Source organism: Pantherophis guttatus, chromosome 13 (assembly GCF_059756535.1).
Source record: "Pantherophis guttatus breed Tessera chromosome 13, ASM5975653v1, whole genome shotgun sequence".
In the NCBI taxonomy this organism is placed as follows: Eukaryota; Metazoa; Chordata; class Lepidosauria; order Squamata; family Colubridae; genus Pantherophis; species Pantherophis guttatus.
In genome coordinates, this window is record NC_142075.1 from 25,979,446 (window position 1) to 26,005,807 (window position 26,362).

The 26,362-nt window shown below is 48.1% G+C and overlaps 4 protein-coding genes across 36 annotated transcripts; 2 read left to right on the top strand and 2 right to left on the bottom strand.

The window, feature by feature from the left end:
* DNAAF4 (dynein axonemal assembly factor 4) lies at window positions 1-7,026 on the top strand. 3 transcript variants are annotated; one of them, XM_034409267.2, is made up of 9 exons: window positions 7-565; window positions 649-796; window positions 904-1,037; window positions 2,161-2,389; window positions 3,252-3,397; window positions 4,356-4,465; window positions 5,427-5,580; window positions 5,824-5,929; window positions 6,799-7,026. In XM_034409267.2, exons 1-9 carry the CDS (start codon window positions 134-136, stop codon window positions 6,894-6,896), a joined length of 1,557 nt encoding a protein of 518 aa, XP_034265158.2. In that variant the 5' UTR covers window positions 7-133; the 3' UTR covers window positions 6,897-7,026. The 3 variants fall into 3 exon arrangements, 2 of the variants coding, with proteins under 2 accessions (XP_087734188.1, XP_034265158.2); XR_015729779.1 differs by lacking the exon at window positions 5,427-5,580 and having other exon boundaries at window positions 3-565; window positions 6,799-6,959; XM_087878062.1 differs by lacking the exons at window positions 4,356-4,465; window positions 5,427-5,580 and having other exon boundaries at window positions 1-565.
* Window positions 5,946-7,382, bottom strand: PIERCE2 (piercer of microtubule wall 2). The gene is made up of 2 exons (XM_060689541.2): window positions 6,681-7,382; window positions 5,946-6,343 (listed from the first exon to the last, which is right to left on the bottom strand). Exon 1 carries the CDS (start codon window positions 7,380-7,382, stop codon window positions 7,092-7,094), a length of 291 nt encoding a protein of 96 aa, XP_060545524.2. The 3' UTR covers window positions 5,946-6,343; window positions 6,681-7,091.
* CCPG1 (cell cycle progression 1) lies at window positions 6,801-18,648 on the top strand. Of its 28 annotated transcripts, none has more exons than XM_087878048.1 (10): window positions 7,072-7,457; window positions 8,087-8,156; window positions 9,453-9,579; window positions 10,147-10,226; window positions 10,867-11,074; window positions 12,156-12,209; window positions 13,362-13,598; window positions 15,141-15,286; window positions 15,896-17,319; window positions 17,662-18,648. In XM_087878048.1, the coding sequence occupies exons 2-10, from the start codon at window positions 8,097-8,099 to the stop codon at window positions 17,804-17,806; spliced, it is 2,481 nt and encodes an 826-aa protein (XP_087734174.1). In that variant the 5' UTR covers window positions 7,072-7,457; window positions 8,087-8,096; the 3' UTR covers window positions 17,807-18,648. The 28 variants fall into 28 exon arrangements, with proteins under 28 accessions (XP_087734182.1, XP_087734181.1, XP_087734185.1 ...); XM_087878050.1 differs by having other exon boundaries at window positions 15,168-15,286; XM_087878038.1 differs by having other exon boundaries at window positions 7,131-7,457; window positions 8,087-8,282.
* Window positions 18,084-26,362, bottom strand: PIGB (phosphatidylinositol glycan anchor biosynthesis class B). 4 transcript variants are annotated; one of them, XM_034409266.3, is made up of 11 exons: window positions 24,634-26,362; window positions 24,440-24,557; window positions 23,826-23,930; window positions 23,578-23,708; window positions 23,126-23,266; window positions 22,796-22,847; window positions 21,898-22,109; window positions 21,532-21,596; window positions 20,509-20,719; window positions 20,018-20,198; window positions 18,084-18,176 (listed from the first exon to the last, which is right to left on the bottom strand). In XM_034409266.3, exons 1-11 carry the CDS (start codon window positions 25,044-25,046, stop codon window positions 18,159-18,161), a joined length of 1,647 nt encoding a protein of 548 aa, XP_034265157.2. In that variant the 5' UTR covers window positions 25,047-26,362; the 3' UTR covers window positions 18,084-18,158. The 4 variants fall into 4 exon arrangements, with proteins under 4 accessions (XP_034265157.2, XP_034265155.2, XP_087734187.1 ...); XM_034409264.3 differs by having other exon boundaries at window positions 18,084-18,558; XM_087878061.1 differs by lacking the exons at window positions 22,796-22,847; window positions 23,578-23,708.

Here is a 26,362-nt window from a genome sequence, read left to right on the forward strand (position 1 = left end):
GATGTAATTCAAATTGGAATCAAGCTCCCAAACTTTGTCCGTTATTGTTCCGTTAGTAAGAAATGAAATTACCATGTAATGCAAATGATTTCATATCATGGTGCCTGGGTGAGTTACTCTATGAAGTGCAGGAATGACGTTTCTGTTTTTTCTATGTGGATGGATGGATGGATGGATGGATGGCGAGCTGAGCGGACCTCACACGCCAATGATTAAACCGGTTTTTGATCTATTTTGTCGTTCGTGGAATTTGTGTCCGCTCTGGTCGTCCTCTTCTGGGAAATGGTTGCCGCCACACCGTCCGTTTCCCTTCAGCGGCGTCGAACAAGCGCCGGCGGACCGAGGCGGCCCCAAGCAGGCGCACGCGGCTAGAGCGGCTTCAGGCGGAAGTCTGCGGGAGGCGCGGCCTTCCGGCAACCCTGGCGTCCTAGCAACGGCCGCCATGCCCGTCTGGGTGCGCGACTTCAGCTGGGAGCAGACGGCCGAGACCGTTCGCCTGACCGTGCCGCTGCGGGCCGGCCGCCTCCGCCGCCACGGCCTCTTCTGCACGGAGCGGTACCTCAAGGTTGGCGCGAGGGGCGGCCCGGGGGGCACCGCGCGGAAGGCCCGGCGGACGCCAGGTAATCAGCTGCTGCCCGCCTCCCGCAGGTGAACGCGCCGCCGCTGCTCTTCGAAGCCGCGCTCTTCGCCCCCATTGACGCCGAGCGCAGCCGCGCCGAGATCCGGGATGACTGCGTCGTCTTTACCCTGTTCAAGAAGGAGGCGGCCCCGTGGGCGTCCCTGCGGGCGGAGGACGGTGAGGGACCGGGGGGGGGGGGTCCTGCCCAAATCCTCCCCTGCATCCCGTGAAGCCGGTTTCTGTCTCCTGCCCCGAACCTTTCCCAGACGAAATGGCTTTTTCAGGAAACGAAGCAAAGATGCGGGAAATTCGCGAGGAGGCCGTCCGCCAAACTCAAGAGGAGGCCCGAGCGAAAGCAGCGGCGAAGTCTGCAGAGAAACGGGAACGCGGCAGACTTGCTCTGGATGCCGCCCTCAAGGTAAACGGTCCTTCAAGGAGGTAAAGCACCGCCAGTGGTTGCTGTCCAAATCAGCTTAGTTTGCCTTCCAGCCTTAGGATTCTGACCCATCACAACTCACACCTCTTGGTGGTCTTTCTCTTTCCTCCTTCCTTTTCTCTCTTTTCCCTCCAATTACAACACACGTCTGGCCTTTCTACTTTATGGGCCATGGAGCCTCCTCTTCAGAAGTACCATTCCTCAAATAAGGGTGTCTTAATTACAGGCTGAGATAATCTGTGTCCAATGCTTTACCATCTGTTGTGTCTAAGCTCTACATCTTGTTGGCCTGGTATTTTCACATCTGAACCCCCATAGCTGATTCTTTATTTTTCTTTCTCAAGCCATGACAGCTTCATTGCAGTACACATTTTGTTCCTTTTCTTATTGTAACTCTTCTCGAGTTTGGGTCAACTGGTCCTCTAATTCTTTCTGCAACAGTTGAATTCTAATTTCCGTTGTCCCATTAAACTTGTTTCCCTACATCTGTTCATAGTACTCAGACTCAAAGCTTCTCTCTACTCAACGTGCATCCTCTGTTCTTTTCTTCCTTCTCACTCACCCCCTTTTCATTGGAGTGGAACTTTTGCTTTTCCTAGCACCCATTGGAGGGGTTATCGAGTCTGGTGAACATCCAGTCTCCACCTACTTCACTCTTAAGTGCTAGCAATGTCTATGTATACTGTACATGCAGCTCAGAGTCATTTGTGATTGGAGCAACTCATAAGTCTATTAAAATCAATAAATAAAAGGCTAATACTGAAATGCTTCTGGAAATGAGGCATTATACTATCAGTAGGTGGATGAAGAATTATAATTAAAACTAGCTGTTCAGTAACTACCATTTGCTGTGGGAAATCAGAAGCATTTCTACAAATCCTCATTATGTTCAGATGATACTGTAGAGAAGAGATGCAGGTGCCTTTGAGTTTTATGCAGCAGGCTGCTCCTAGATTCTGCCTTATATTTAACTTCCCTGTGGCCTTCTGAAAACAGTGTCTCTGAAAGTGGGAATCTTAATTACCTGCCTGATAAGTCATTAATGAGGAAGCTTGCCCCTCAACAGAAAAATAATTTCAGAATGAATGTCCTATAATTCAAACAGCTAGAAGAAGCAGAAAAAAAAAGAATAGAAGAGCTAAAAGAACAAGAACGGAAAAAAAGCACTGAGGAGATTGAGGCGTGGAGGAGGCAGAATGAGATGCAAAAGGAAGTATGTACTAAGTTGCAACTGCCAGATAGAAATATAGAAGTCCTTGGAGAAATAAAAGAATGCCAGAACTTGGAATCTTTTGCTGGAAAGGGAGTGTCCACATCAGGAGCATTAACTAAAGGTATTAACATTCTCATTGTGTTACTATATGAATGAACATTGCACTTTCTTTCATGGGACACTGCAGTCTTTTTGCTTTGCTGTGACTGTTTGTGTTTATTTAAAATATTTTTTTTAATTAAAAGCCTCCCACGTTGAATTTCAGTGTACAGATTCACAACATATAATGTGAACTAAAACCATAACCCTTTCAAAGATGCACAAATATTATTCAAAAGCATTTTTCAAACAATGCTGATCAATTCCTGTAGTGCCTTCTTTTGTTAGCTCAAGGAAAGGGTTACAGTTAGAGACAAAGGCACTTGCAGGCATTCAGCCTCTAAACTCTGCTTCAAGTTCTGCAGTGATATCACCTTGGGGAAACCAGACCGAGGCCGTGTTGGTTACATATACAAAAACATGTGTTAAGCCCCAGCAATAGCAAAAATGTGGCAAAGAGTCTATCTCCTTCCAGCTCACTATAGTGTTAAGAGGGAGAGTGGGGAGAACTCGGGGTAGGGGTAGAGGTGCTTACAAGATTCTGTTTCTGTGGCCTGTATCAATGAAATAAAATTCCATTCAGATATTTGGAATCTGCCTCAAAAGGCTGGCATGATACAAGTTTACAGCCCCGTATTCTTTTTTGTGTTTCCCCCCCATCTACACAGGACATAACTCTCATAGTAGTACATTCTAGGAATGCCTCATAAGGATATATTTAGTATTTGGTTTCATTCAAATCTTCTTGTATTTGTATCTGCATGTATCTGCCTTATAAATATCAGAAACAAGGAACATATCTGTGGCTAGAGTCCTTTTTCTCCCTTATTGCTACAATTAACAGGAATATAGCATTAAATAGCTTTTGTGTTTGACTATTACAGGTGGAAATTATGGAAATATGTTTTCAGAAAAGATAAAGGAAGATTCAATTCCTTCTCCACGTCCTCCTGGTAGCATTATGATACATTTTACGCCTCGTGTCTTTCCCACAGCCCTGAGAGAATCACGAATCCCAGAGGAGGAAGAGGTAGGGGGCTTACCTGCTTTGTGCCATGGAGGGCTGGCAGGCAGAGGAGTTGCGGCATGTTATTGGAAAACAGATGGTGCTTGCTTCCTCTGCTACTTTTCAACACCAAGATTGAAAAAAGATTCAATGCCCCTGGGTAGGAAAGGCACCAGCAACTTGTCTTGGGCCATGCCTCATACAACAGTGAGGAATTGTAGTGGCTTGTGAAGAGTAAGATTTTCCCAGCTGATATTCGCTTTCCTTTTCCCTGCAGATCTGGAATAAATGCTCTGCAATATTTCATGAGGCATGGCTTTAAGCCATAGCCCCAAGGAAAGGGGATGGATGGTCTTATTAAATACTCTGGCAAAAAAGAGGTAGTATCAGGAATGCATTTTCAACCCCACTGCATTACCTGTAGAGAGCCACGGAGCCTTAGAGACACCATATTGGAACAGTTACAGAAGCATAAGTATTTTCCCAGACAAACATAGAATATATCTCCTGATTAGGCCTATGTAGAAGGACTGGCATCGCCTTAATAGCAATATTGTCTTGGAGGCAAAATGCTAGAAAATGAAAATGGCACATAACAAGCTATACTTGAAGGGAAAATGTTTAAGGAAGGCCAGTTAGAGCGATTTTATGATGTCTATGTATTCAGTGCTTCACTATGCTAATTATACATCACAAAAATAAAGATTGTAACTGCAAATTTTGATATAAACTAGGGAAAATACAGAGAAATGTTGCCATTTCTCTTCAGGGATTTTTTTTCTGTTAACAGAGATCCCAGGAGAAGAGGCAGCCTCTGCAAGAGTAGAATGTCAACAGCAACGAGTTTTACTAGTTGGGTGGAATCTTTTGAGCCTCTCTGAGTAGAATCCTGGGCAGGAAGAGCTTGTTTTGAAGCCATACTTATCTGATAGTTTACCTAGGAGCATCTAGCTGATGTTGTGTGTGTGTCTTCTACTTGCAGTGGCTATGTAAACAAGCAGAGGCTCTCAGGATAATAAATGCAGATATTGTTGAGATCGAGGATTTAAAAGAAGAGGAAAAGAACCCAGAATGGTTGAAAGACAAGGGAAAGTGAGTTTGGAATGGGCTTCTCAAAGGTGGTCTCCAAAACCTGCTATGGTTTAGAGCAGTGGCCCTCAACCATTTGGCCACCAGGAACCGGTTCCATGGAGAGACGTTTCTCCGTGGACTGGAAGGGGCGGGGTTTTGTGTGTCGCCTGCATCCTGCAGATAGGGCTTCACTGGTTTGCACAGACTGGATTCTGGCATGACATTGAATGGTGCTAGTCCACAGACCGGAGGTTGGGGACCCTTGGCTTAAGAGTTGGGGGAAAAGAGGGCTTCAATATTTTTGTTTGTTAGTATACAGCTTTCTCTCTCTCTTTCTTCTTTCTTAAGCAACCAGAATGGCAGCACCCAAGTGCTCCCCTGTGCAACAGCATTTTCGAGGCAATCATAGTGTAACTGGGCTCTTCATTAATTATAATGAAATGGGGTGTGTTGTATACAGCAATAGCAATGGCACTTAGATTTATATACTGCTTCATAGTACTTTTACAGCCCTCTCTAAGCGGTTTACAATGTCAGCATATTGCCCCCAACAATCTGGGTCCTCATTTTACCGACATCGGAAGGATGGAAGACTGAGTCAACCTTGAGCCGGTGCGACCGGAACTGCCAAACTGCTGGCAGTCTGTAATCAGCAGATGTAGTCTGCAGTACTGCACTCTAACCACTGTGCCACTGCGGCTCATATGCATACCAAGATAAATTAGGTTATTGTTTGGTTTTAAGACTTGTTTCTTGTAAACCTTATGGAGTCAGCAGTGTATTTGTGTGTGTGTGTGCTGTCAATAAGTAGAAAAATACATTTGCTGAGTCACAAAGCCCTGTAAATATGTTCAGCTCTTACTAAATAAGTGGGTGGTTGACATAATCAGTTTATGGTTCTTTAGTAAAGATGCCAAAGTCTTAAACCCTGTTGGAAATACAGCAGCTATTCCTTTGTTCACATGGATTTATTTTTTTTTAGCAAAATGTTTGAAACTGGTAACTATCTGGCTGCCATCAATGCTTACAACTTGGCAATTCGTATTAATAATAAGATACCAATCTTATATTTGAACCGAGCTGCTTGCCACCTGTGGCTGAGAAATCTACATAAAGTAATAGAGGACTCCTCTCAGGTATTTGACCTTTATAGCCTTTTGTAGCATGGGACCATGCTATCTGAGGGATCCCCTCCCCCTGGTTACATCAGCCCACTGCATCAGATCCGAGATAAATTCCACTCATGAAGCTTCCATTACAGATTGCCTTTAAAGAGGATATATTTGTGCTCTTGAACTGATAGAAAGGACCTAAGTGATGCACTTACATTCAAAGATGGGGGTTAGTTCACACTTCATCTGTATATTTTATTTTGCCAGGCCTTGGATTTGCTCATCCCTCCTGTTTCCAACAATGCCAAGGCAAGATTAAAAGCTCACCTGAGGCGTGGAACAGCATTCTGTGAACTTGAATTGTATACAGAAGGTAAGGAGAGGGAGTCTTTAAAAGGTAAAATGCCTCTACTTTTATTTATTTTTGTTCCATTATATTGCTGTCATTTTCTCCTTACAAAAAGGAATATGTAGGTTTAATCGCAGTGCTTCTTGAAACTAGTAGAAATGAACTACTGTACTAAAAATATAATTTACGTACAATTTTTCAGTTTGTGGGAAATTGGGGGGGGGGGACTTATTTTCTAGGCTCAGAACATCTGTTCCTCTGTCAAACTCCAAATCCTTTCTTTTTCTAAGTTTAGTCCTGCGTGAATCTGTTGCCTGCTAAACTTCATTAAGAACTTAAGAATCAGTTGCTTTCTTGCATCAGTCTTGTATAATGTAGCCATTCCTTTCTTCATCTCTTCTCAGGCTCTTCCTGTCAGTTGTATTGTTCTAGTTTAGTCTGTCCCAGAGAAAAATGTACAAAAGTTCCATATGGTGAATGCCAAAAAAGATATTAATCACAGTAGTTATTTTTAAAAAACCATCACCACCAATATAGCTTGGCCCATTAACATTCTTCATTGTTATTTGTGAAATGTGATTTGGGAATCTAGCTTGTGATTTTGCAATTATTTATAAAATGCCAATTGTGGGTTGGTATATTTTGTATTTAGATTAAATTACTTGTATTCTACTAAACTTCACATATTCTACTCACTTGCCATATTAAGAGGCCAGGAAGCCCCAGTGCTCAGTGTCTGAGGAGTTGTGTCTGGACCCTGATCCTGTAGGCTTACCTGGGTGTATAGCTATTTTGAGGAAGGCTGTTAATGCTGTTACATATATATATAGCATATCTGTAGGACATGTGGTGTGGCTTCAAAGATAAATTATGGGTGCTAACAATTATCCTAGGCCTTCAAGATTATCTGGCCGCTCTCAAGATCGAGCCTAAGGATAAAAATATAGAACAAGATGTGGAGAAGATTCGGCGCATAATTCAAGGCAACTAGAAAAATTCTTCTGGCAAGTTTAGAAGATTTTTGTGTACTGGATGTTCTTCTCTTGGGCTGGAGCATCCCTCTCTCTGGACGTTCCCGGGGCTTTCCTGGGCCCAATAAAGCCTCCGCTCCTCCTGCTGCTTCCTTCGCCTCTCTAGCGTTCTTCTCCCTGCGGGGGTGGGCGAGCGGGCGACGGAGGGAGGGAGGCTACACCGGCGAATGGTCGGCGCCCGTGTTGATCCCGTTGTGCTGCGGCGGCCCGGCGGCGGCCAGGCGGGCGGTGAAGGCGCTCTCCAGTGGGCAGAACCGGCAGGGCGCCGTGGCCGAGGTGGGCCGCAGGGCGCCGTAGTCGCTCGCCGTGGTCTTGTACAGCAGCGGGACTGCCGCGCTCAGGCGCGTGCCCGTCACAAGCGCCCGCGCGTTCGCCAGGCACGTGAAGACGGGGTTGCCCGGGTTGGCGCCGTCGACGCTCCGTGGCCGCTCTCCCCCGGAAGCCATCGGCCTCGGCCGGCCCGGCAGCAACGGCGGCGGAGGAAGAGGCCTTTGCGGAGAGCCGCCCTCCCCGTCGCCCGGGTAACGGCTCGGCCCCGCCCTTTGTTGATGCGCGGGGCCGCCCTCGGCCGCGCTCCCCCCTGGGGCGTGTAGTCCCGCAGCGGCCAGCCTGCCGCAGCGCCGGGCGGAGGCGGACTACGCTTCCCGGCGGACGCCCCGCGGGAGGCGCAGGCGCAGCGGCGGCGTCTTTTCCGTCCCCGGTTGTTGTTGTGGCGAAGGAGGGGTGGTCGCCGGTTGCTGCGCTGCCCGCCGCTCCAGCAGGTAGGCCGGCCGCGGCCCCGCTGCGCCTCGGGCCCCGCGGCCTCCTGGCTGGTCTTCCCCGCCAAGCGCCGGTTGCGCCCTCTTCGCACAGGAGGGTTTGCCCGGTAGGAAACGCGGGGCGGAGGACCGTTGCTCCCCGTGAGCGGGGTGGTGGTGGTTGCAGTTGCAGGGCCCGCTGACCCCCAGAGAGCCGCCCCAGGCCAGAAGCTAAGCCGGCTTGGCGCGGGGGGGCGGGGCGGGCGAAGGGAGGGGGCCCCGCCCGCGCTCCCTCCCGCAGCGGCGGTTTCGGCTCCGAACAGGCGGCCGAAGGGGGCGAGCGAAGGTCTCGGTCGGTTCTGTTTCTGGCAGAGAAAGAAGGTCGCCCGCTGAAGAGATTCTTTTCCTTGCAGCTTCTTCAAAATGTCAGAAATTTCCAGCGACAGCGACTCGTCTTGTGGCTGGACGGTCATCAACCACGAGGTACCGGGCAGACTTCGGGGCCGAGGCTGCCTTTCCATGCTTGGCTCCGGGGGCAGGAGCGCCTCGGCGGAACAGGCCTCCGGAAGAGAAGGGGCGGGAGCGCTTGGGCCAGGCGGGGCAGAAAAGGTTGGCCGTGCCCTAGAGGGGCTGCGATGCGGGACAGCTTGTGCCTGTCTTGACTGTGTGCTGCTGGCTTGACCTTTTCTAACAACGTTCAAACCTTCAATGGTTTCAAGACAGCTGGCGTTTTTCCCACTTTCTCTCCCCCGCCCCCCTTCCATGAGGTCTGTTGAGCGGGAAGCAAAGAACTTGCCAGTCAAATTCGGGGCCTTTTGCCTTTCAGCCAACCCCCCCCCCCCCCCAACTCGAGCACAGCTGACCTGGAAGCAACCCCATCCTTAAAGAGACAAATCATGTCCGCTCTTGGCCTTCTTCAGTTAAAGTCCACTTAAAATCCCTGATACCTTTGGGTTTTTTTGGCAGAAGCACCTCACTGGAGAAGCTCTTCTTTGGGACCTATGAGCTGCTTGCACCAAAGCTTCTGAAGGGGAGAACCCCTTGGGAGGCCCTCGATGTCTGCCACACAAAACAAGGTTTTGACTTGGTTTCAGGAACCAAAGCAAGCCAGACCTTAAGAGGAGGAGGGGTGGTGGGAAGCTAATTGCACTCCCTAGTATAAAATAAAAGGGAGGAAGAACAGGTCCTTTGAATTCCGGCATCCGATGTTTGCTCTGGTTTTCAGATAGAGCAGGAAAGCCATCCGGAGTTCAATGCCAAGATTCCCAGTGGTGAAGTTCACTTATAGCCCAGGGTCTCAAGATGCTTGAAAGTGGCATGACTGTGTTGGCTTAGAGCAGTTCCTCTCCTCATTTTCAAAAAGTGTGAGGATAACACACACATTCTGGCCCCTTGTCTAAGTCAGACATTTACTCAGAAAGACACAATAACAAGTGAAAACAGGCATTTACTGAAGAAGCCCAATGAGAGCTGCAACAGGCATTCCCAACACTCTCTATCCTTTTCTGCAGTCCACTTCCAGGCCCTAGGAGGCTCTGCTGCTACGTCAGGCAGAGTTTGGGAGGCTTGGTGGGCGGCGTGAACATATTTCTGTCTTTTGCTTTGTTTCTCAGAGGCCTCCCATCTTCCCACATTTATTTGGGAAGCAAACAGCTCAGCTAGTAAAAATACATCCTGCTTGTGGATTGCTAGTCGTCCACCCATGCTGTTTGTGAAATATCAGGGGACTCTTTCTGGAGCTTCCAACTCAATCTCCAGTGAACGTGTTTGTATTTTTAGGGCTCTGACATTGAAGCAGCAGCACCAGACTCTGATAGCATAAGTGGCCACGAGGAACTGGCCTCAGAGGAATTTCTGTCTCCAACGCAAGCGGAAGACCAGCAGCAGCAGGCCACCAGTCTGCAAGGTGAGTCTTGTAGCATTCTCATTTGGGCCAAAGAGCTTCTGGGAATTGCACAGGAGGATTGCTGAGACAACTGAGAGATGTCTGGCTGCATGGAAGGGGAAGAGATCTGAGGTTCGGGTGGCCAGGGATGAAATGGGAAGTTTTGTTTTGACTTAGGCATTTGAGGATAAGGTCTGTAATGATCTTCCCTGTGTGGGCATAAACAGGCTGGTAGTTGCTAGTGGGACGTCGATGGGGAGCATTAGGAGCACCAAAGCAGGCCAGTTTTCCAGAGTTCCAGTCACTGGTTTGTGACTGGAACTATATCAGCCTTGGAGATAAAGTCTCATTTGTAGTAGAATCATTTCCAAGCTGTTGTGGTTCTCATAGCCAGATTCCTGTGTAATGGGTACAGTGGACATTCATGCCGTATAACTGATGCTGTCCAATCCAGGTTCTCCAGGTGAAAGCTATAATAAGCCCACTTAGATTGGCCTGAGCAGTATGAGTGTGTGCAAGAGCAGAGACGTGCATGCAGAGGGGTCATGGGAAAGCTCTGTGGGCAACCTTCATCTTTTCCTTCTGCAGTTGATTTTAGCCAGGGTGATGGGGCACCAGTGAGCGCTATAAGACAGCCCCCCATGGAGACAAGCAAGCTGGTTCCTGGGGTAAGTCATGACTCAACAAATGGCTCAGAAGATCACATCAAGGGGAAAAAGCCTCTTACATCTGTAGCTGTCAGCAAAAAGGTGAAACATTACAGGTGGCCTCTTTGACAGAGCTTGTGCCAACAGAGGAGGTGCAGGGATCTTTCCATCCCTGCTGTGTTCTGTTCTGATGCCAGCAGGCTCTGACCTTGCTAGAGGAGTCCTTGTGAATGTGCCCTAAATTAAGGGGTGTTTATTTCTCTTTATTCTCTGCTGGGATTTCCCTGCAAAATGCTGGTCAACTTTTCTGGAGGCTTCCAGGTAGGAGAAAGCTGCAGTCCTAGGGCCATAGGAGATAAGGGCAGCCAGGAAGTTATCACCTATGGAAACTGTGTGCAGGAAAGCCGTGCTGCCCTTCTTCAGAACAGCTCTTACCCAATCCTGATTTGGGTGTTCTCTCATCAGCTTGCTGGGCCTCAGAAGGCCTATGCTCAAGAGTTTTCTCTCCCAACCAATAAGACTGTTGTACGTCAGCAGGCTATAGAAGACAGACCCTCTGTGTGTAAATTCTGAATTAACAGCCTGATAAGGCACTTGCAAAAAGCTGTAAATTTAATTTTTCAAGTTGATAATAAAATGCTCATTTAACATTATATCCAAGGATGAGAAAGAAAAATTGCTGGATGAGACTTCCTGTGTGGGAGCAGTAAGTGATGATTCAGACATTGTGACTCTGGAGGTGCCAAAGGTGGAAGAAGTTGGAAACCAGGAAGAAGCTGCCTCTGGAGAGGAGGAAGGTCAAGCATCAGAAAATTTCAACATGGGTTCCTCTTCCAGCAGCCAGTATACCTTTTGCCAGCCAGAAACAGGTATGTAGAGTTCTTCAGTCTCTTAAAAGAATGTCCTGAAGGCAGCAGTCCTCAAACATTTCCCCCAACTTTGAATATGTCCTTGAGTTCTTTTAACTAAGAATAGGAAACTAGTTTTCACCCAGAGTCTTTTGAGCATTCGAAATAGCTCATGTATTTGGCTCCCCATTGTTGGGACTTTTTTTAAAAAAATCTCTCCCTTCTCTCTGTCTCTTTTTGTATCCTTATATTGGTGAGCGTAGGCTTCATAAGTCTCTCCGTTTAATCACTTGAACACCCTGAAAGATATGCCACAAATAAGAACCTCTCCTCTCTGATTAAGTAGGGCTAAGTATCCTTCAGGGTTTCTTAGTTGTGTTAATCTGGTTATGGGCTATAGAGAGGCCTTGTCCTGAAGAATCAGTCCCATGCTCCATGCCACCTCTGGCAAAGAATGCTGCTCTGTGCACACAACAACCAGAGGCAGAGGGGGGTCTTTGTTATGGGACTTGGGACTCCTCCACTCATCCATTTCATTTGAAATAAAGGTTATTGGGATTTTTTAAACCTCTATTAGGAAGCAAGATGGAGCACACCAGAGTATTTCTAAGCTTTTATTTAGAGCTGTTATGTAGAGTTAATATTTAACCTCAGATTAAGCTTGATTCTCGGAGTTTAGATTTGCTTTCTGGTCTATAACCTCTCAAATAGCTGATCTCTTCTAATCACAGTTTATCTGGAAAGTGAATGTTTTAAGTCATCTCTGGCATTAGAATAACTTTTCCTTCTCTTCAACCTGTTCTGGGAGGAGATGCAGACTAACTGCCAGTCATTTAGGTTAATTGAAAACAGTGATGAGTGTCCTAGTCTGGCAACTCTGGGGTCCTGCAAACAAGTAGCTGCTGCTTCTTTCTTAGCCAGGCCTCAGTCAAGGGACATGAGCTGTGGCCCTATGGCTAAGTCTGGAGTTTGAACCGGGAGGGCTCGAAGGAGGCATGGTTCTTCTTCCATAGACTGTAGATCTGCTGCTCTGGGGTTGGCCCTTTGCTGCACTCTCTTGGTTGGAAGTTAAAAATATTTCCCTTCGTTTTGTATATGAAAGCCGGTTGGTTGGAGCAGCTTTGGATGGTGGTCCTGCGGTGGGTGAGCAGATGGGGTAAGCAGCTGATATCCGGCCTCTCCCCTCCTTGGCTGGCATGATGGCCAGAGCTGGGCATGCTGTCATGCTTTTGAAGCAGAGAGGATGCATTTCCCTACCACTCCCCCACAAGAAAGAATTCTTGGGGGAGATGTTTGGGGGGTGGTGGTGGAAGAGAAGGGCCCCCAAACAGAAAGACAAGTGTAAGAGCAGTTGAGGGTCTCTGGCAAATTAAAAGACTAACATAAGCCCCAATTCAGAAATCCCAGATCAGTATAAGAAAATGCATTCAGGTTGCAAGACTGAGACACTTGTACCATTCCAAAATCTTATGTTTAATCAGCTTTATGCTTTTGGTTTCTGACTTGCTGTTCACAGTGTGCTTGTTATATGTTTCCATGCATGCAATTTTGCAAGTGTGATATGCTTAATGAAATCCTTTACATAATATGAAGACTTACCTACTGTAGATAATGAGGTTTCTCATGCCAGCCTGCTGTCCCTTAAAGATGAAGCACACTTTTCTTGGCTGGAAATAGAGACGCACTTCCCAGCCCCTAACAAAAGGGAGTCCTTGCTGGCCTTTTGCCCACAGGCAGAGAGAATAGAACCAGGATGCAGATTCAGGGGCTTTCAGAGAAGGGTTTCCCCATACCTGATCACTCATGCAAGAGGGAGAAGCTTCTCTGGCCAGATTAGACCTTGGCATAAGCTTTGGCCCCAATTGGAACATTTGGCCTTGCCATGCCCTCAGCTGGCAGTGGTCTCTGGAATTCATAGGACCCAAAGATCGGTTGATTGCTGAACTATATTTACTCTGCATTTGGCACAAGAGCAGCTTTTTGAAAAATGAGCTGCATTCAAAGGAATCACAAGCTCGCCCCTTCTGTTGAAGGCCAAGGTTTTGGTTATAAAATGGCTCCAAATAGATGTGACTGGCCAGTAGGGGACTTGCCAAGAATTCAGCCCCAGAAAGCCTGCATAGAGATGCCTCTGCAACATGCTCTGGAGCACAAGGGAAGGTGCTGGTAGGCAGAAGAGTGGCATAGAGCCTGGGGAGGGAGACGGGTGGTGGAAGGGCCTGGCCTGGGCAGACCCCTCTTTCAGGCCTGCTGCTGCTGCTTGGGAATCCCAGAGTGGTGGTGTTCACTGCTTGAATTTGCTGCTCAGTTTTTCCACTGCAGCCAAGTGGAGAGGAATCCAGCAGTGATGAAACCAGTCATGGCTCCAGCCCTGCCCTGAGGCGCCGGCGGGCAAAGAAGAGGCTTCTCTCCAGCTCAGAGTCTGAGGAAGGACTGCCACCTCACGACGTCAAACAGGCCAAGCACCTGCTGAGCAGCGGCCTGAACCGATGCATTATCCTTGCTTTGGTGATTGCGGTCAGCATGGGCTTTGGACATTTCTATGGTGAGTGCAGCGATTTTAAGGGGTAAAACGGGAGCCTGAGGCTTTGGAAATGCTAAGAAACTCTGTCAGGGGCTTCACACAGTCCAGCCTAGGTTGAAAAAGGCAAGGCTGCTACTACCTGGGGGATCTGAGGTCAGAGCCTCATATGGTGGGTTCTGTGGGGCAAAATTGGAGAGTGTAGGGCATACTCTGTCTTGAAGTTCTCCAGGAAAGGTGGGTTATAAAGGAATAAATAAAATTCAAGATCAGAACTTCTGGGAAAGAAGCGAGCAAAGGTCTAAATAGGAGAGTTCTAGGTAGTGCTTAGCACATGGAGACCAAATTCCACGTCTGAGTTGTGGGCTCGAGCCAGGCACTGCCTCTTATGGGATAATCCCTTCTGGGAGGAGAACATGGAGATCCATTGGCAAAAGTAGGCAATTTCTGCAGTGACTGATCAGGTGATAAGACTCGTCAGAGGAATCGTGCAAAATCTAACATTTCTAACTGCTTGCCCCATCTCCAGAAACAAAATAAGGATTAGATGTGGAACTCTCTTTATAGCTAGCTGCAGTGGTGAAGTCCACTTCCAGGCCCATGCAGACTCTATACAAAAGGAGCATTTTGTGTTGCAGAAAATTCCTTTTGTAAATCAGCCATGGACCACACTTCGGCACTCCATGCCTAGTCATATAATTAACATATAACCAGCCAGCTGAGAAACACAAATATCCTCCAGAATTTTATTTAGATGGGAACCCAGATGATGGGTAAAATGGTTTTGTAATGAATTGGCTCAGAATGAAGCACCATAGCCATTCTTAGATCAACCAATAGTGTTCATTGGTTTTTGGTGGTCCCAGATTCTGGTTTGGAGGTAGAAAACATTATACTTACCATCAGAATAATGCTGATATCCGTCTGCTTTTGTCCTTAGGGAAATTTGAAGGTAAGAGACACGATTGAAGTGGGCTGCTGTAAACTGAGTTTAGCCATCTTTGCCAGATGTGCTTGTTTTTGTTTTTACTGTGGGCAGATAAAGATTATCTTTATCTTTTTCCTGGGACCAGGTTGTCTGGCCTAAGGTCAGTTCTGCACCCCCTACTTTTCCTCAGTGCTGCCCCTCCTGAGTGTCTTTGGCCGTGGCTGCTGCTCCTTTGACATGAGGAAGTCTTTTCTGTTTGTTGAGGCATTGCTGCATGAGCTCCTGTAATATCAAGTGGCTGTGAGGCAGGGTTCAGTTACTCCATTTTCCACTCCTCTCCAGGTTGATGCAACCACTGTTCCAAAGAGGGCTGGTGTAGGCTTGCCTCCCCTCCTCCACCCAGTTCACTCTTTTCAAAATAGGTGTTAAGCAGGTGATGCTGGCTGTAAGATAGATGCTCCCATTGCATCTGTGCACTCATGCTATACAATCTGCTGCTTTAACAGTATCAGCCTTTCATTTTTATTGAAGCTGAGCATTTCAATCTGCTCTACCAGGTAATAGCTCTTTATAAAACTAAAGAAAGAAAATAAGATGTCTCTCTAATAAGCTGCCTAACTTCCCATTTTTCTTGTCAGATAAAAAAGAAAATTTTATGTTTCAAGGTACAGTTCAGATCCAAAAACGACAGGAACTAGTGGAGAAGACTCACGAAGACAAACTGAATGGTATGAAGGGAGATCTTTTGCAATGCCAACAACAAGGAAGTAAAACACCATGTGGGGTAAGGAGAATGTTTCCATTCCCTACAGTTCAAAAATACCTGAGCCACAGCGGCGCAGTGGTTAGAGTGCAGTACTGCAGGCTACTTCTGCTGATCACAGGCCGCCAGCAGTTTGGCAGTTCAAGTCTCACTGGCTCAAGGTTGACTCAGCCTTCCATCCTTCCGAGGTCGGTAAAATGAGGACCCAGATTGTTGGGGGCAATATGCTGCTTAGGGAGGGCTGTAAAAGCACTATGAAGTGGTATATAAGTCTAAGTGCTATTGCTATCTCAGCCCTGATCATTTGCCCCTCTCCCTTAACAACGTTTTGCAACTTTGTCACTTCAAGTAGGCAAAAACAAGTTGAGGCAATGCATCATACTTGTTATCCTTCAAGCTTTGAGCTGCAAAGCCACCAGTCGCTAAGTCTAAGGCAAAGGTGAAGCTAAGGGCTTGTCCCACATCAAAACACTAAGTGCGGAATTGAACTTCTTTGCACCTCATGCCCTTTCTCTGTAGAGGGAGGGAGGGCTTTCTGCTCTCATAATTCTGCTGCTGCTAAATTGTCCTGTTGGCTAGGAGCACAGTCTCTTTTTCTGTGCAACCTGTGTGCTTTCTTTTTCCACCCAGTCTCTGAAGGAGGGCCTTGCAAAGTGCTGGCTCACAACGCAGATGGAAAAGAAATCCTTTCAATCTCAGAAACATCACCTTGCTTCAGAAAACCAGCATTTGAGAGCGTCTTTACAGAGAGAGGAAAAAGCCTTGGCATTGCTACAGGAAGAGCTGAGGAAGTTGAGGGAACAAGTAAGACACTTGGAAAGCAAAGGCCCTGGCCCAGAGTCTCTGGTTGTGACTGAAAATCAAAAACTCAAAGCACATTTGGAGGAGGAAAAGCACAGAGTGCAGAGCTTTGTGAAACAAAAGGAGACCCTGTTGGCTGAAGCTCAGATGCTGAGAAGGGAGCTCGATAAAGAGCGCCAAGTGACGGTAGCACTTCGGGAAACTTTGGAAAAGCTGAGCGCTCAGCATGTGCCGCTGGTGGCAGAGGCCGGTTCACACAAGAGCCAAGAGATAGAAACCCTTCGAGGGATGCTGACTGAACTGGAGAAGAAGCTCAGCTTTGAACAGCAGCGATCAGATTTGTGGGAGAAGCTGTACGTTGAAGTTAAAGATCATGCAGAGAAGCAAGAGAGAGCAGGAAAAGCCCAGAAACCAGCTGGGAAAGGAGGAAACCCAAGTAAAGCCAAGCCAAAAGCAACCTTTTTTGGTTCTGTAAAAGAAACATTTGATGCAATGAAGAATTCTACCAAGGAATTTGTACGCCACCATAAAGAAAAAATCAAGCAGGCCAAAGAAGCTGTGAAAGAGAACCTGAGAAAATTCTCAGATTCTGTCAAGTCCACCTTTAGACATTTTAAGGACACAACAAAAAATATCTTTGATGGAAGAGAAAAGAAAAGGTATGGCGACAGAAGACATGAGACTAACAGAAAAGGGAGGATGATGCATCAAACGGACGGTTCTCATGATGGTCCTGCAAAGCCGGCCCAGTACCGGGCTCCAGGAAGCCAAAGGCATTTTGGCCATAGACCTCGGGCAGAGGACACCCAGCCCCTCACGCCATTATCCACAGACACTGCTTCCGGACAGTGTCCCAAGGGCCCTGCAGGCAGCCCAAAGCATCACATCATCCTAAAAGGCTGTTCTGGCATTTTTGACTGTGCCCACCAAGAATTTATTAGCCTCTTCAATAAAGTCCTGGATCCTATTCGGGCTGATGAATTTAATCAGTTAATGCACAGATATTTGCAGCAAGAAGTAAAGAACTTTCATCATTGGCGAGAACTGGAAATTTTCATCAGCAACTTCTTCTGCAACGGTGTCTTTATTCATGACCAGATGCTGTTCTCAGACTTTGTCAACGATGTCAAAGACTATCTCAAAGACATGGAAGAATATCAAAGAGCCAGTGACAGAGCCTTTGAAGGCCTGGACAAGTATATATACCAGTACTACTTTCATCATTACAACCAGATACCTCCGTGTGGATCCAGGTGAGTGTAAAATGCGAGGGAAGGAGGGGGCTGCACACTGGGTGGGGGGAAGAGTGGGGATCATAGCAATGCCTTTATAAGGGAGGCTTCTCTCCGGCCAAATGTTGAAAAGGCAATCCCGGCTCATGCTAAGGGCACAAGTTACAAGGTCTACTAGTCTGTCGGCCAATTTTTTTGCCCCATCAAACACCAGTATCAGGAATATTGTAAGATTAGGGACTTCCACAGCATTCCTTTCAAGTGACAAGTTGAATACCTGAACCTGAGGCTTCCAAGGGTACCCTCGCTTCCCCTTTCTGCACACCATCCCAGTAAGCCCCCTTCTTTCATGTTTTCCAACAGCCCTCAGCAGGAAAGACACCTTCCAAAGCACCAGCAGCGTTCTAAGAGGGAAAGCCGATGGCAAAAGCAGGGCCGCAGGAATGGGAGGCACACAGCAAACCTGGAGATTGAAGTGGGGCGGCTCCCTTTTGACCCTAAGTACTGAAGGTGTTTTGGAGCCCTGCAGGCTGGCAAAAACCCTCCATGATTGGCCCCTCTGAGAGCTTTCACCAGCGCCCAAAGATCCACTGGCTTCATCTCCATCCTTCTTCCTGCCTTGCAATCTTGGGAAGCATTAATTAATTTGGCTGCTTTCTACTATTACAATAAATCCGCAGGGTAAGCAGTAGCTTTAGACAAGTTGTAAAATAAGCTTATTTGCACTTGTTGGTACTTGGTTCTACTAAAAGATATGATACAGATTTCATCTCATGCTCCAGAAACACATCTTGATAGCTGTTTAATTACTCTGATCATGATGGGATTTGTTGCGTGTCCTCTTTCTGATCATCTTGCTTTTAAATTTTCTTGCACATCTGTACATTGTAAAAAAATAATAAAAAGGTCGTTCCAAGCTGTCTATTCATAGAGGTTTGCATAGCTGCATATAGTCTGAGCAGATCTGAAATCTTAGAAGGAGGAAAAGGCCGCCTTTGCAAAAACAAACGTGCTGGCACCTTCCACCTCTCCAGAGCCACACTTATGTATCCTACCTATCCATATACTTCAGGTCAGGGGTTGCTGTTTTGTTGTTTCTCTTGCATCAGCCCCATCCCCCAACCCTTAAACCACTTTCATAAATCTTCAAAAAATTTTGAACACATAAATGTGGCTTCCAACTCGTCCTTGAGGAAGATGGGTGTGAAAGAATGTGGCAGCTTTAACGTATCTGTTTGAAATCAGAAATGATGATATTTCCTGTAATTAAAAATACAGTTAAGAATTACATAGATTGCATCTACTTTGAAAAATGTTCATTCAATAAACAACTTGCTTGGGAAGCTGCAACAAGACTAGTAGATTGCCTCCTCTCTTCCCAAATCTTACACAGTTATTACACACCAATGAATAATGAAGGGCAAACACTGATTTTGAGAAGAAAATGGTATTCCCTTGATCAATCAGAGCAAAGTCATACACTGCAAAGTATCTGGAATGTTGCTGATGAACCACTAAGTAAAAGAGCCAGTTCTCTTTAGCAGTAAGTCCTAGTGGACAACCATTTAAATATGAGCCAGCCGTGTGTAGCAGCTGCCAAAAAAGCCAACACAGTTCTAGGCTGCATAAACGGGGGGATAGAATCAAGATCACGTGAAGTGTTAATACCATTTTATAATGCCTTGATAAGGCCACACGTGGAATACTGCATTAGGTTTTGGTCACCACGTAGAAAGGATGTGTGGAGACTCTAGAAAGAGTGCAGAGAAGAGCAACAAAGATGATTAGGGGACTGTAGGCTAAAACACATGAAGAATGGTTGCAGGAACTGGGTATGTCCAGTTTAATGAAAAGAAGGACTAGGGGAGACATGATAGCAGTGTTCCAATATCTCATCAGCTTCCACAAAGAGGGAGTCAAGCTATTCTCCAAAGCACCTGAGGGCAGGACAAGAAGCAATGGGTGGAAACTAATCAAGGAGAGAAGCAACCTAGAACTAAGGAGAAATTTCCTGACAAAACAATCAGTGGAACAACTTGCCTCCAGAAGTTGTGAATGCTCCAACATTGGAAGTTTTTCAAAAGATATTGGATAACCATTTGTATGAGGTGGTGTAGGGTTTCCTGCCTAAGCAGGGGGTTGATCTAGAAGACCTCCAAGGTCCCTTCCAACTCTGTTATTCTGTTCTAATAGCAATAACACTTAAGACTTATATACCCCTTCATAGTGCTTTACAACCCTCTCTAAGCGGTTTACAGAGTCAGCCTATTGCCCCAACAATTTGGGTCCTCATTTTACCGACCTCGGAAGGATGGAAGGCTGAGGCAACCTTGAGCTTGGTGACATTTGAACTGCCAAATTGCAGGCAGCCGGCAGGCAGCAGAAATAGCCTGCAGTACTGCATTCTAACAACTGCGACACTGTGTCTTGAGCTGGCAAGACTCATACCAATCTGATTGAGGGTAGGGATATCAGTAGTCTGGCTTACCCTAAGGAGACTAACATTTACTATGTGCTAGTATTAGGACATCCAATGCCACTTGTGAAGGGAGGCACGGGGTGGTAGGCTCCTCCACTAGAATGCATCTCCTTAGGCAGACTTTACATCCTTAGGCATGTCAGAACACACATGCCACCTTTGGTGGTGAGCCTTCCTGCTGAGGCCACAAGGAGCCCTGCTAAGAAGGTCCTGCTGATCAGGAGACTCGGGCTCACCTACCTGCTCAAGTACATTGAAGAAGACCAAATGGGAGGGTAATTGCGTAGCATTAGGAAACTCTTTGTTGAGCCATGGGAGAGGGTGAGAGTAAAATAAGTCAGCTTCATCCAGATAGTTGCTTCTTCCCATCAAATCTGGAGGGCACTCAAGAAATCTCATTTGCAGTGGGCAGTGAATATGGCTAGGAGCAAAAAAACCCACAATCGTTGAATAGGGGAGGTGGCTGGGCTGACATTCCTTCACCGTGCCTTTGTTTGTTTATTTGTTTGTGCTAAAAAGGCATCAAAAGGAGGGGGACAGAGATGAGAAGCTTGTGTGTTCATGTCCAAAGGGACTGTTCTCTGCAAGGCAACAGACTCACCCGCCTTGAAGTACAAATGCAAGGCAGACTACCTCCTAGAGGATGGGGTCTTTTACCACTCTCGGCCTTTGGGACATGCCGTTTCAGGGTAGGAGACAGGTTGTCCACTAGACAAGAACCTTGGCCTTACCTGTATAAAGGAGTTGAATGACAGGGCATTAGCAGGAGAATAGATGTCTGTCCTTGGGTCAAAGGGTTGCAGAGCTCCCGGAGGTAGACCATCACATCAAGAGTGCCACGCTGATGGACCAAACCAGTGTAGAGGGCAAGGAGCAGGTTGGAGCTCAGCAAGAAGGAGATGGCAGCCCTTCTCCACCTCTTCATTTGAGCCACAGAGTGCCCTACAGAAATGAACTAGTCAGAAAGTGCCAGGCTGGAGATGCCTGCTGAACGGTGCTGGACCAGGGGAATGACACCAAGGGATGTATTCATTTCTTAGATGGCAAATAATTGCCTGAAAGAATAAGGGCCATACACAATGCACATGCCTGAAGTTATTGTCACTTCAGGATGTGAATTACAGGTAGTCCTCAACTTACGACCACAATTGAGCCCAAAATTTATGTTGCTAAGTGAGAAATGTGTTGAGTTTTGCCCTATTTTACAACTTTTATTGCCACATTTGTTAAGTGAATCGCTGCAGTTGTTAAATTAGTAACACAGTTGTTAAGTGAATCTGGTTTCCCCATTGACTTGGCTTGTCAGAAGATTGAAAAAGGTATTCATCTGACCCTGGGACACTGCAACCGCCATAAATGTGAGTCAGTTGTCAAGCAGCCAAATGTAAATCAGATGACCATAGGGATGCTGCAACAGTCATAAGTGTGAAAAACGGTCATGTCACTTTTTCCAATGCCCGTTGTAACTTTGAACAGTCACTAAGTGAACTTTTGTAAGTCAAGGACCACCTGTTAAAGGACCAAGATATCAAGAAAATAAATAAAAGAATCTTTGTATGGTAGAAAACTGAAGTAAAGGGAAGCAGCTTTGGCTGTTGAACAGATGGCCATGGCTGCCATGATATATGGAATGGGCATGTGCCATTTTTACAGAAGAACTTACCAGGACTGGCATTGTACAATAGCTGGCCACTCTTTGGAAAAGGAGAGTGGGACCCCACAAAAGATGATATCCATCAAGCCAAAGTGCTTACCACAGAAGAGCATACAGATGGGCAGGATGGAGTAGATAAATCGGAATTCTTTGTGACGAAGAACACTGGAAGAAATGGACAGGGCAAGGCCATCATGGACATGCCGCCCCCCCCCCCCCCCAACTTCTACCTAAATAATTAAGTCCAAGGCTTCTCTCTTCCTCAGAAAACCTGGGAGGCTCCATTCTGTCCAGAACATGACGAGCCCATGTACCAGGGGGCTCCCCTTTGCTTGGCTGATTAAAGGCAAGCTGACTAAGCCACCTCTAGCTGGGCAGGGCAGGGAAGTAAGAGCCTTAATCCCGGGCAGTAACAAGAACAAGGGCATGAAGCAAGCCTTAATCTCAAAACAGGAACATGGGGTACCTGTAGGCTGTCATGGTCCAAAGCACAACCACCAAGAACACACGATGCTTCCTCGGGGCACCGAAACAGCCATGAAGGAAGAAAGGCAGGTGGGGACCAAGGATCACCGGCAAGCCCTGGGTGAAATACCAGTGCCAGGAGTGGGATCCATAGAAGGTGGCCAGCTCATGCAGAACATTGAATTTCAGAAAGTTGAGGGGAACCATAACCCACTGCAGGGATGAGAAAAGGAACAGTCAGGTTGCCCCATGACGGGGGATGTTTTTTCAATTTTCCCCTGCACTCCTTGGGGAACATTCAAGAGCCACATCAGCCCCATTCTCCCTTTTCCAGAGCAAAAAAAGAAAGCAGGGTCAGGTCTGATTACAGTTTGCATGGGAGATGGACAGCCTGGCAGTGCTCTTAAGTTGGGCTGGGAAGTTGGACAAAGGCAAAGAAATGCTAGCAATCGAGCTCAACATAAGGGCACATTGCACAGTCTCAAGCCCAGGCTGAGGGAGGATTTGCTTTGCTTGGCAAGGACTGGCGTCACCCTAATGCAACCCATTATCCTACACCTACACCACCACCATCTGCACAGTTACACCACTGGAAAAAGGAGCTAGGAATCACGTGAAGGGGAGGGCCTACAACCTCCACCCTGCATTGATCTGATCCTCAAAAGATGATCTAGGCTCACAGACTTTCTCGAGTGTCTTGCCCGTTGGAAAATGGGGGCAGATACAAGTGGGGAGAGATGGGACAAGCATAGGAAGGTAAGGCAAGGCTGGTGGCCCAATGCCCATCTCAGTTGTCTTATAGGCTGTAGGAAGAGCAGACCCCAGAGAAAGACAGCAGCCCTTCCCTGACATTTGGGTTCAAGGCTAAACAATCCTTGGAGGATTTGATATCAGCTTACCTTGCCAAAAAAGATCCTGTCAATTACTAATGAACCTCCCAAAGCAATTAGTCTGTTAAAAAAGAAAAGCAACAGTTCCATGGCAAAATGACAGGTTCTCTCCTGCCCAGGGTCTTCTCCCTCATGAGGCCCTGGATGGCCCATGCATTGTTTCCCGCACCCATCCGCAACCAATTCCAGTTTGCTCTGCTCTTTCCCATCCATGCCATGTCAAGCACAGCATTTCCTGGAATCCAATAATGCTTCCTTTTATTTCTGTGTTGTTGAGCACTGTTTAAAAGGCGAGTTGTTCACTGCAGTGATTTTGACAAAACACCAAGACCTACTTACCCCACTGGAAGACAAGCACCCCAGAGGAAGCGCCTCTTGTTGGACTCTTTTCCAAAGTGCCAAAGTAGCAGCGGAGCCCACGGAATGGCAGCTGTCGGGCGGACGATGCACGCCAGCGCAACCAGGGCTAGGTAGCAGCAGCTGGAAAAGCAGCAGATGTGAAACTTCAGAACAGCTACAGGAAAGCCACAAGATGGGCTCCCAACCATAATACAGTCCTAGCGTTTATTCAAATGTAAAGGTACATGGAGCTGTAGCATTCATGCATTTTACAAAAGAGAGGAGGGAAACAGAGAAAGGTCTAGGGTCCTTGAGCTCAAGGTTTAAAAATACTTAGGGAAAAGCAGTTCTGAAGAAAACATGTTGGGAAACCAGCCAAGCACAAGAAAACTTTGCCTGAGAATAATTTGCCTGACACACATGCCCCCATCCCATGATACAAAGTTTTTCACCTGCTCTCCGTTTTGGTGCCTTCCATGGGATAGTAGCAAAGAGCAAAGATGGTGAGAACTGCTTCCATGGTGTTGGTGAGTGTCCTAGTACAGCAGTACCACGTGAACCAAGAACACAACTGGCAAAAATACTGGGAACAAAGCCGAAGAAGAGTAGGTGTGTGATGGAGGGGCCCAGCCACAGCAAAGTCTGCCAGGTCTCACACCACTGGGTGGCTGGCAGACTGAAGGGAGAGGCTGAGACTCACCACCCATTTGGCCGTCTCAAAGTTATCCAGTCGCTTTGCCAAGGAATATAACTTCACATCTGCAAATGCTGCCAAAACTGCCTGGAAAACCCTAGGGAGCCAAATCTGTTAGAAGATGAGACACAATAAGAGCATGGAAATAATTTTTGCTTCTTTCCAAACAGAAATCTGATCTTTCCCTAAAATGCAAATATTCATTGAAACAGAGTGTCTCCAAAACCACATTGGCAATTTCTAATGCTTCCCTCAGACAGCTTTTGAAATGGTGGGCAGCTTCCTTGGCAACACATGACCAACCCGGGGAAGGGGGGGTTGACCTAATTTGGCTCTCTGAAGGGGGTATCGTGATGGGGAAGCAAACTCCCAAAGAGCAAGAACTTGGCAACTTGACTTTGGACAGTGCCTGAGGAATGGACTTTGAAGGTAGAAATGGCGGAAGGGAGGGGCACTATTCCCTTTTGTCCGTGGAGACTCGGTCACCCAGGTCAGGGTTGTTTCAGGGGTGCTTTTTCAAAAGGCAACCGGCATCCTTCCTCCTCCGGGGAAAAACGGGCTTTCCCCCTTTTGGCCCTGAAAAAGCCATTTCCGTTTGCCCCGCCCAGGGGGGCCCTCACCAGCAGCGGCGCCTCGTCCTTGCCCAGCAGTTGCAGCGCCTTGAAGAGGCCGGCGAAGAGCAGCGGGTACAGGGGGCTGCGCAGGCCCTCGGCCCACTCCCAGGTCAGGCTCCCGTATCTGTTAAGCGCCGTTAAGGACTCGGCTGGAGGGACGGGCAGAGGGGCCCTCCCGCCGCCCGCCCAATCCAGGATACCCGAAGGCCGCCCGGTGCGCCACCTCCAGCGACTGCCAGTACTCGTCCGGGACGAAGCTGGTCCGCACCGAGAAGCAGCAGGCCAGCCGCAGCGCCAGGCTTAGAGCCAGGAGCCCCCGGGCAGGCGCGGCACCGGCCGACCGCCGCTCCGGCCCTTCCGGCCGCCGCACCGGCTTTCGCCTGCGAGGCCTCCCGGCAGGCGCCCCCACCACCGCTTCCATAGCGACCGCCATCGAAGGGAGGGCGCAGGCGCGGAAGGCGAGCCTGCGCCGGTTTCCCGCGCGTGCGCCGCAGTGGAGGGCGGCGGCGGCGGCGGCAGCAGCAGCAGCAGCAGCAGCAGCAGCCGCCATGCGCGGCTCGGAGTCGCTGGTGCGCCTGGTGGTGGTGGTCGTGCTGGGCGTGGGCGGTGGCATCTATGGCGCCGATCCGATCCGGAGGGAGGCCGCCCGCCTGCGCGCCCTCTCCGACTGCGAACCGCCGCCGCCCGGGAAGGCCCCCCCGCCACCCGCCTAAGGGCGCGCCACGCCGAAGCTGCCGGAACAGGCCGCTCCCGGAGGAGAAGCGAGGCCCCCGGGACTTGTAGTCCGGCGCTGCTCCGCCTCCTTCCTGCCAAGGTGGCCTTTCGGTGCGTGCCGCGATCTCAGGCCCGCGAGCCGAAGCGGAGCGCGCATCGCTCTCAAGTGCCGGGACGCTCCTTAAACCGAGGCGCTTGTGACATAAACGGAGCCCCTTTCCTCCTCGTGGACGCGGAATAAATTGCTGGGAAACGGACACGTTGGTCTTCCTTTCTTCCCGGCGGCTCTGCCACTTTCGCTTTGGGGGAAAACCCCGTTTTCCTTGCTTATTATGAGTGACTGATGACGGGAACAGAATTTCTAGAATTTTAGGTTCAAAGGCAGTCGGGTGTCATTTATTTATTTGTTACCCCGCATTTATTACCCTGTTTCCCCCAAAATAAGACATCCCCTGATAATAAGCCCAATCGGGCTTTTGAGCTCATGGCTCAAAAAAATATAAGACAGGGTCTTATTTTTGGGGAAGCACGGTACCTGATAAGAAAATTATTCTTTTAAATCACACGAAACCGCCCGTGGGTAACCTGCTACTAATAGCCCTAAAGATGCAGCCCAGAGGGAAGATGTATGTAACACCCGCCCAGCAACACCTGGAGGCAACCAGAGTGGAGATGCTCTTGTGCAAACAAGTGAGCTTTGCACAGGGGTCCAAACTGGTCCTGAAGAAGCTGGGGTATCGGGCCTTTGCAGGAGGGAAGCTGGGTCCTGGGCTGATGCCTCTCTTTCTCTCTTCTCTTTGCAGTCCTGGATCTGGAATGGGCTGAAATAGGGAACAACCAGTTGGGGCAAAGCACAAAAAAGGGCCCAAGTTTGGTTGTCAGCCAGCCCTGTAACAGACTCCTACCAAACCCCTAGTCAGCAGCTGCAGGCCCGTGCAAAATATTCCCCTCTGAATGGAGCCAAAGGGGCTTCACTTCTGGAGAGACAATTGTTCCAGCTGTGATGAGACACAGGGGTATTGCAGCTTCCTCCTCCCTTCCAGGCTGGACTCTGCTGGCCTTCAAGGCCAACTCGGGGCTGGTTGAGGCAAAAATTAGCCTTTTCTTAGCCCTCGTGGAGGTTTGGGGCTCAGCAACTCCACCACACCTGATACTACCACCAGTATAAAGAAGAGCTAGGCATGGCAAGGAAGACCCCCACCCTCTGCTGGAGAG

What these genes read in the sequence shown, in the direction of transcription:
- DNAAF4 (XM_034409267.2), top strand. Translation starts at nt 134, where the DNA reads ATGACGTTTCTGTTTTTTCTATGTGGATGGATGGATGGATGGATGGAT. An exon ending in ATCAGGAGCATTAACTAAAG is followed by an intron (nt 2,390 to 3,251) that starts GTATTAACATTC and finishes TGACTATTACAG; the next exon opens with GTGGAAATTATGGAAATATG. An exon ending in ACTTGAATTGTATACAGAAG is followed by an intron (nt 5,930 to 6,798) that starts GTAAGGAGAGGG and finishes CAATTATCCTAG; the next exon opens with GCCTTCAAGATTATCTGGCC.
- PIERCE2 (XM_060689541.2), bottom strand. Translation starts at nt 7,382, where the DNA reads ATGGCTTCCGGGGGAGAGCGGCCACGGAGCGTCGACGGCGCCAACCCG.
- CCPG1 (XM_087878038.1), top strand. Translation starts at nt 8,097, where the DNA reads ATGTCAGAAATTTCCAGCGACAGCGACTCGTCTTGTGGCTGGACGGTC. An exon ending in CTTTTGCCAGCCAGAAACAG is followed by an intron (nt 11,075 to 12,155) that starts GTATGTAGAGTT and finishes TGTATATGAAAG; the next exon opens with CCGGTTGGTTGGAGCAGCTT. An exon ending in GGGCTTTGGACATTTCTATG is followed by an intron (nt 13,599 to 15,140) that starts GTGAGTGCAGCG and finishes TTTTCTTGTCAG; the next exon opens with ATAAAAAAGAAAATTTTATG.
- PIGB (XM_034409264.3), bottom strand. Translation starts at nt 25,046, where the DNA reads ATGCCACCGCCCACGCCCAGCACGACCACCACCACCAGGCGCACCAGC. An exon ending in ACAGGATCTTTTTTGGCAAG is followed by an intron (nt 22,110 to 22,795) that starts GTAAGCTGATAT and finishes TCATCCCTGCAG; the next exon opens with TGGGTTATGGTTCCCCTCAA. An exon ending in CATCTGTATGCTCTTCTGTG is followed by an intron (nt 20,720 to 21,531) that starts GTAAGCACTTTG and finishes TCATTTCTGTAG; the next exon opens with GGCACTCTGTGGCTCAAATG.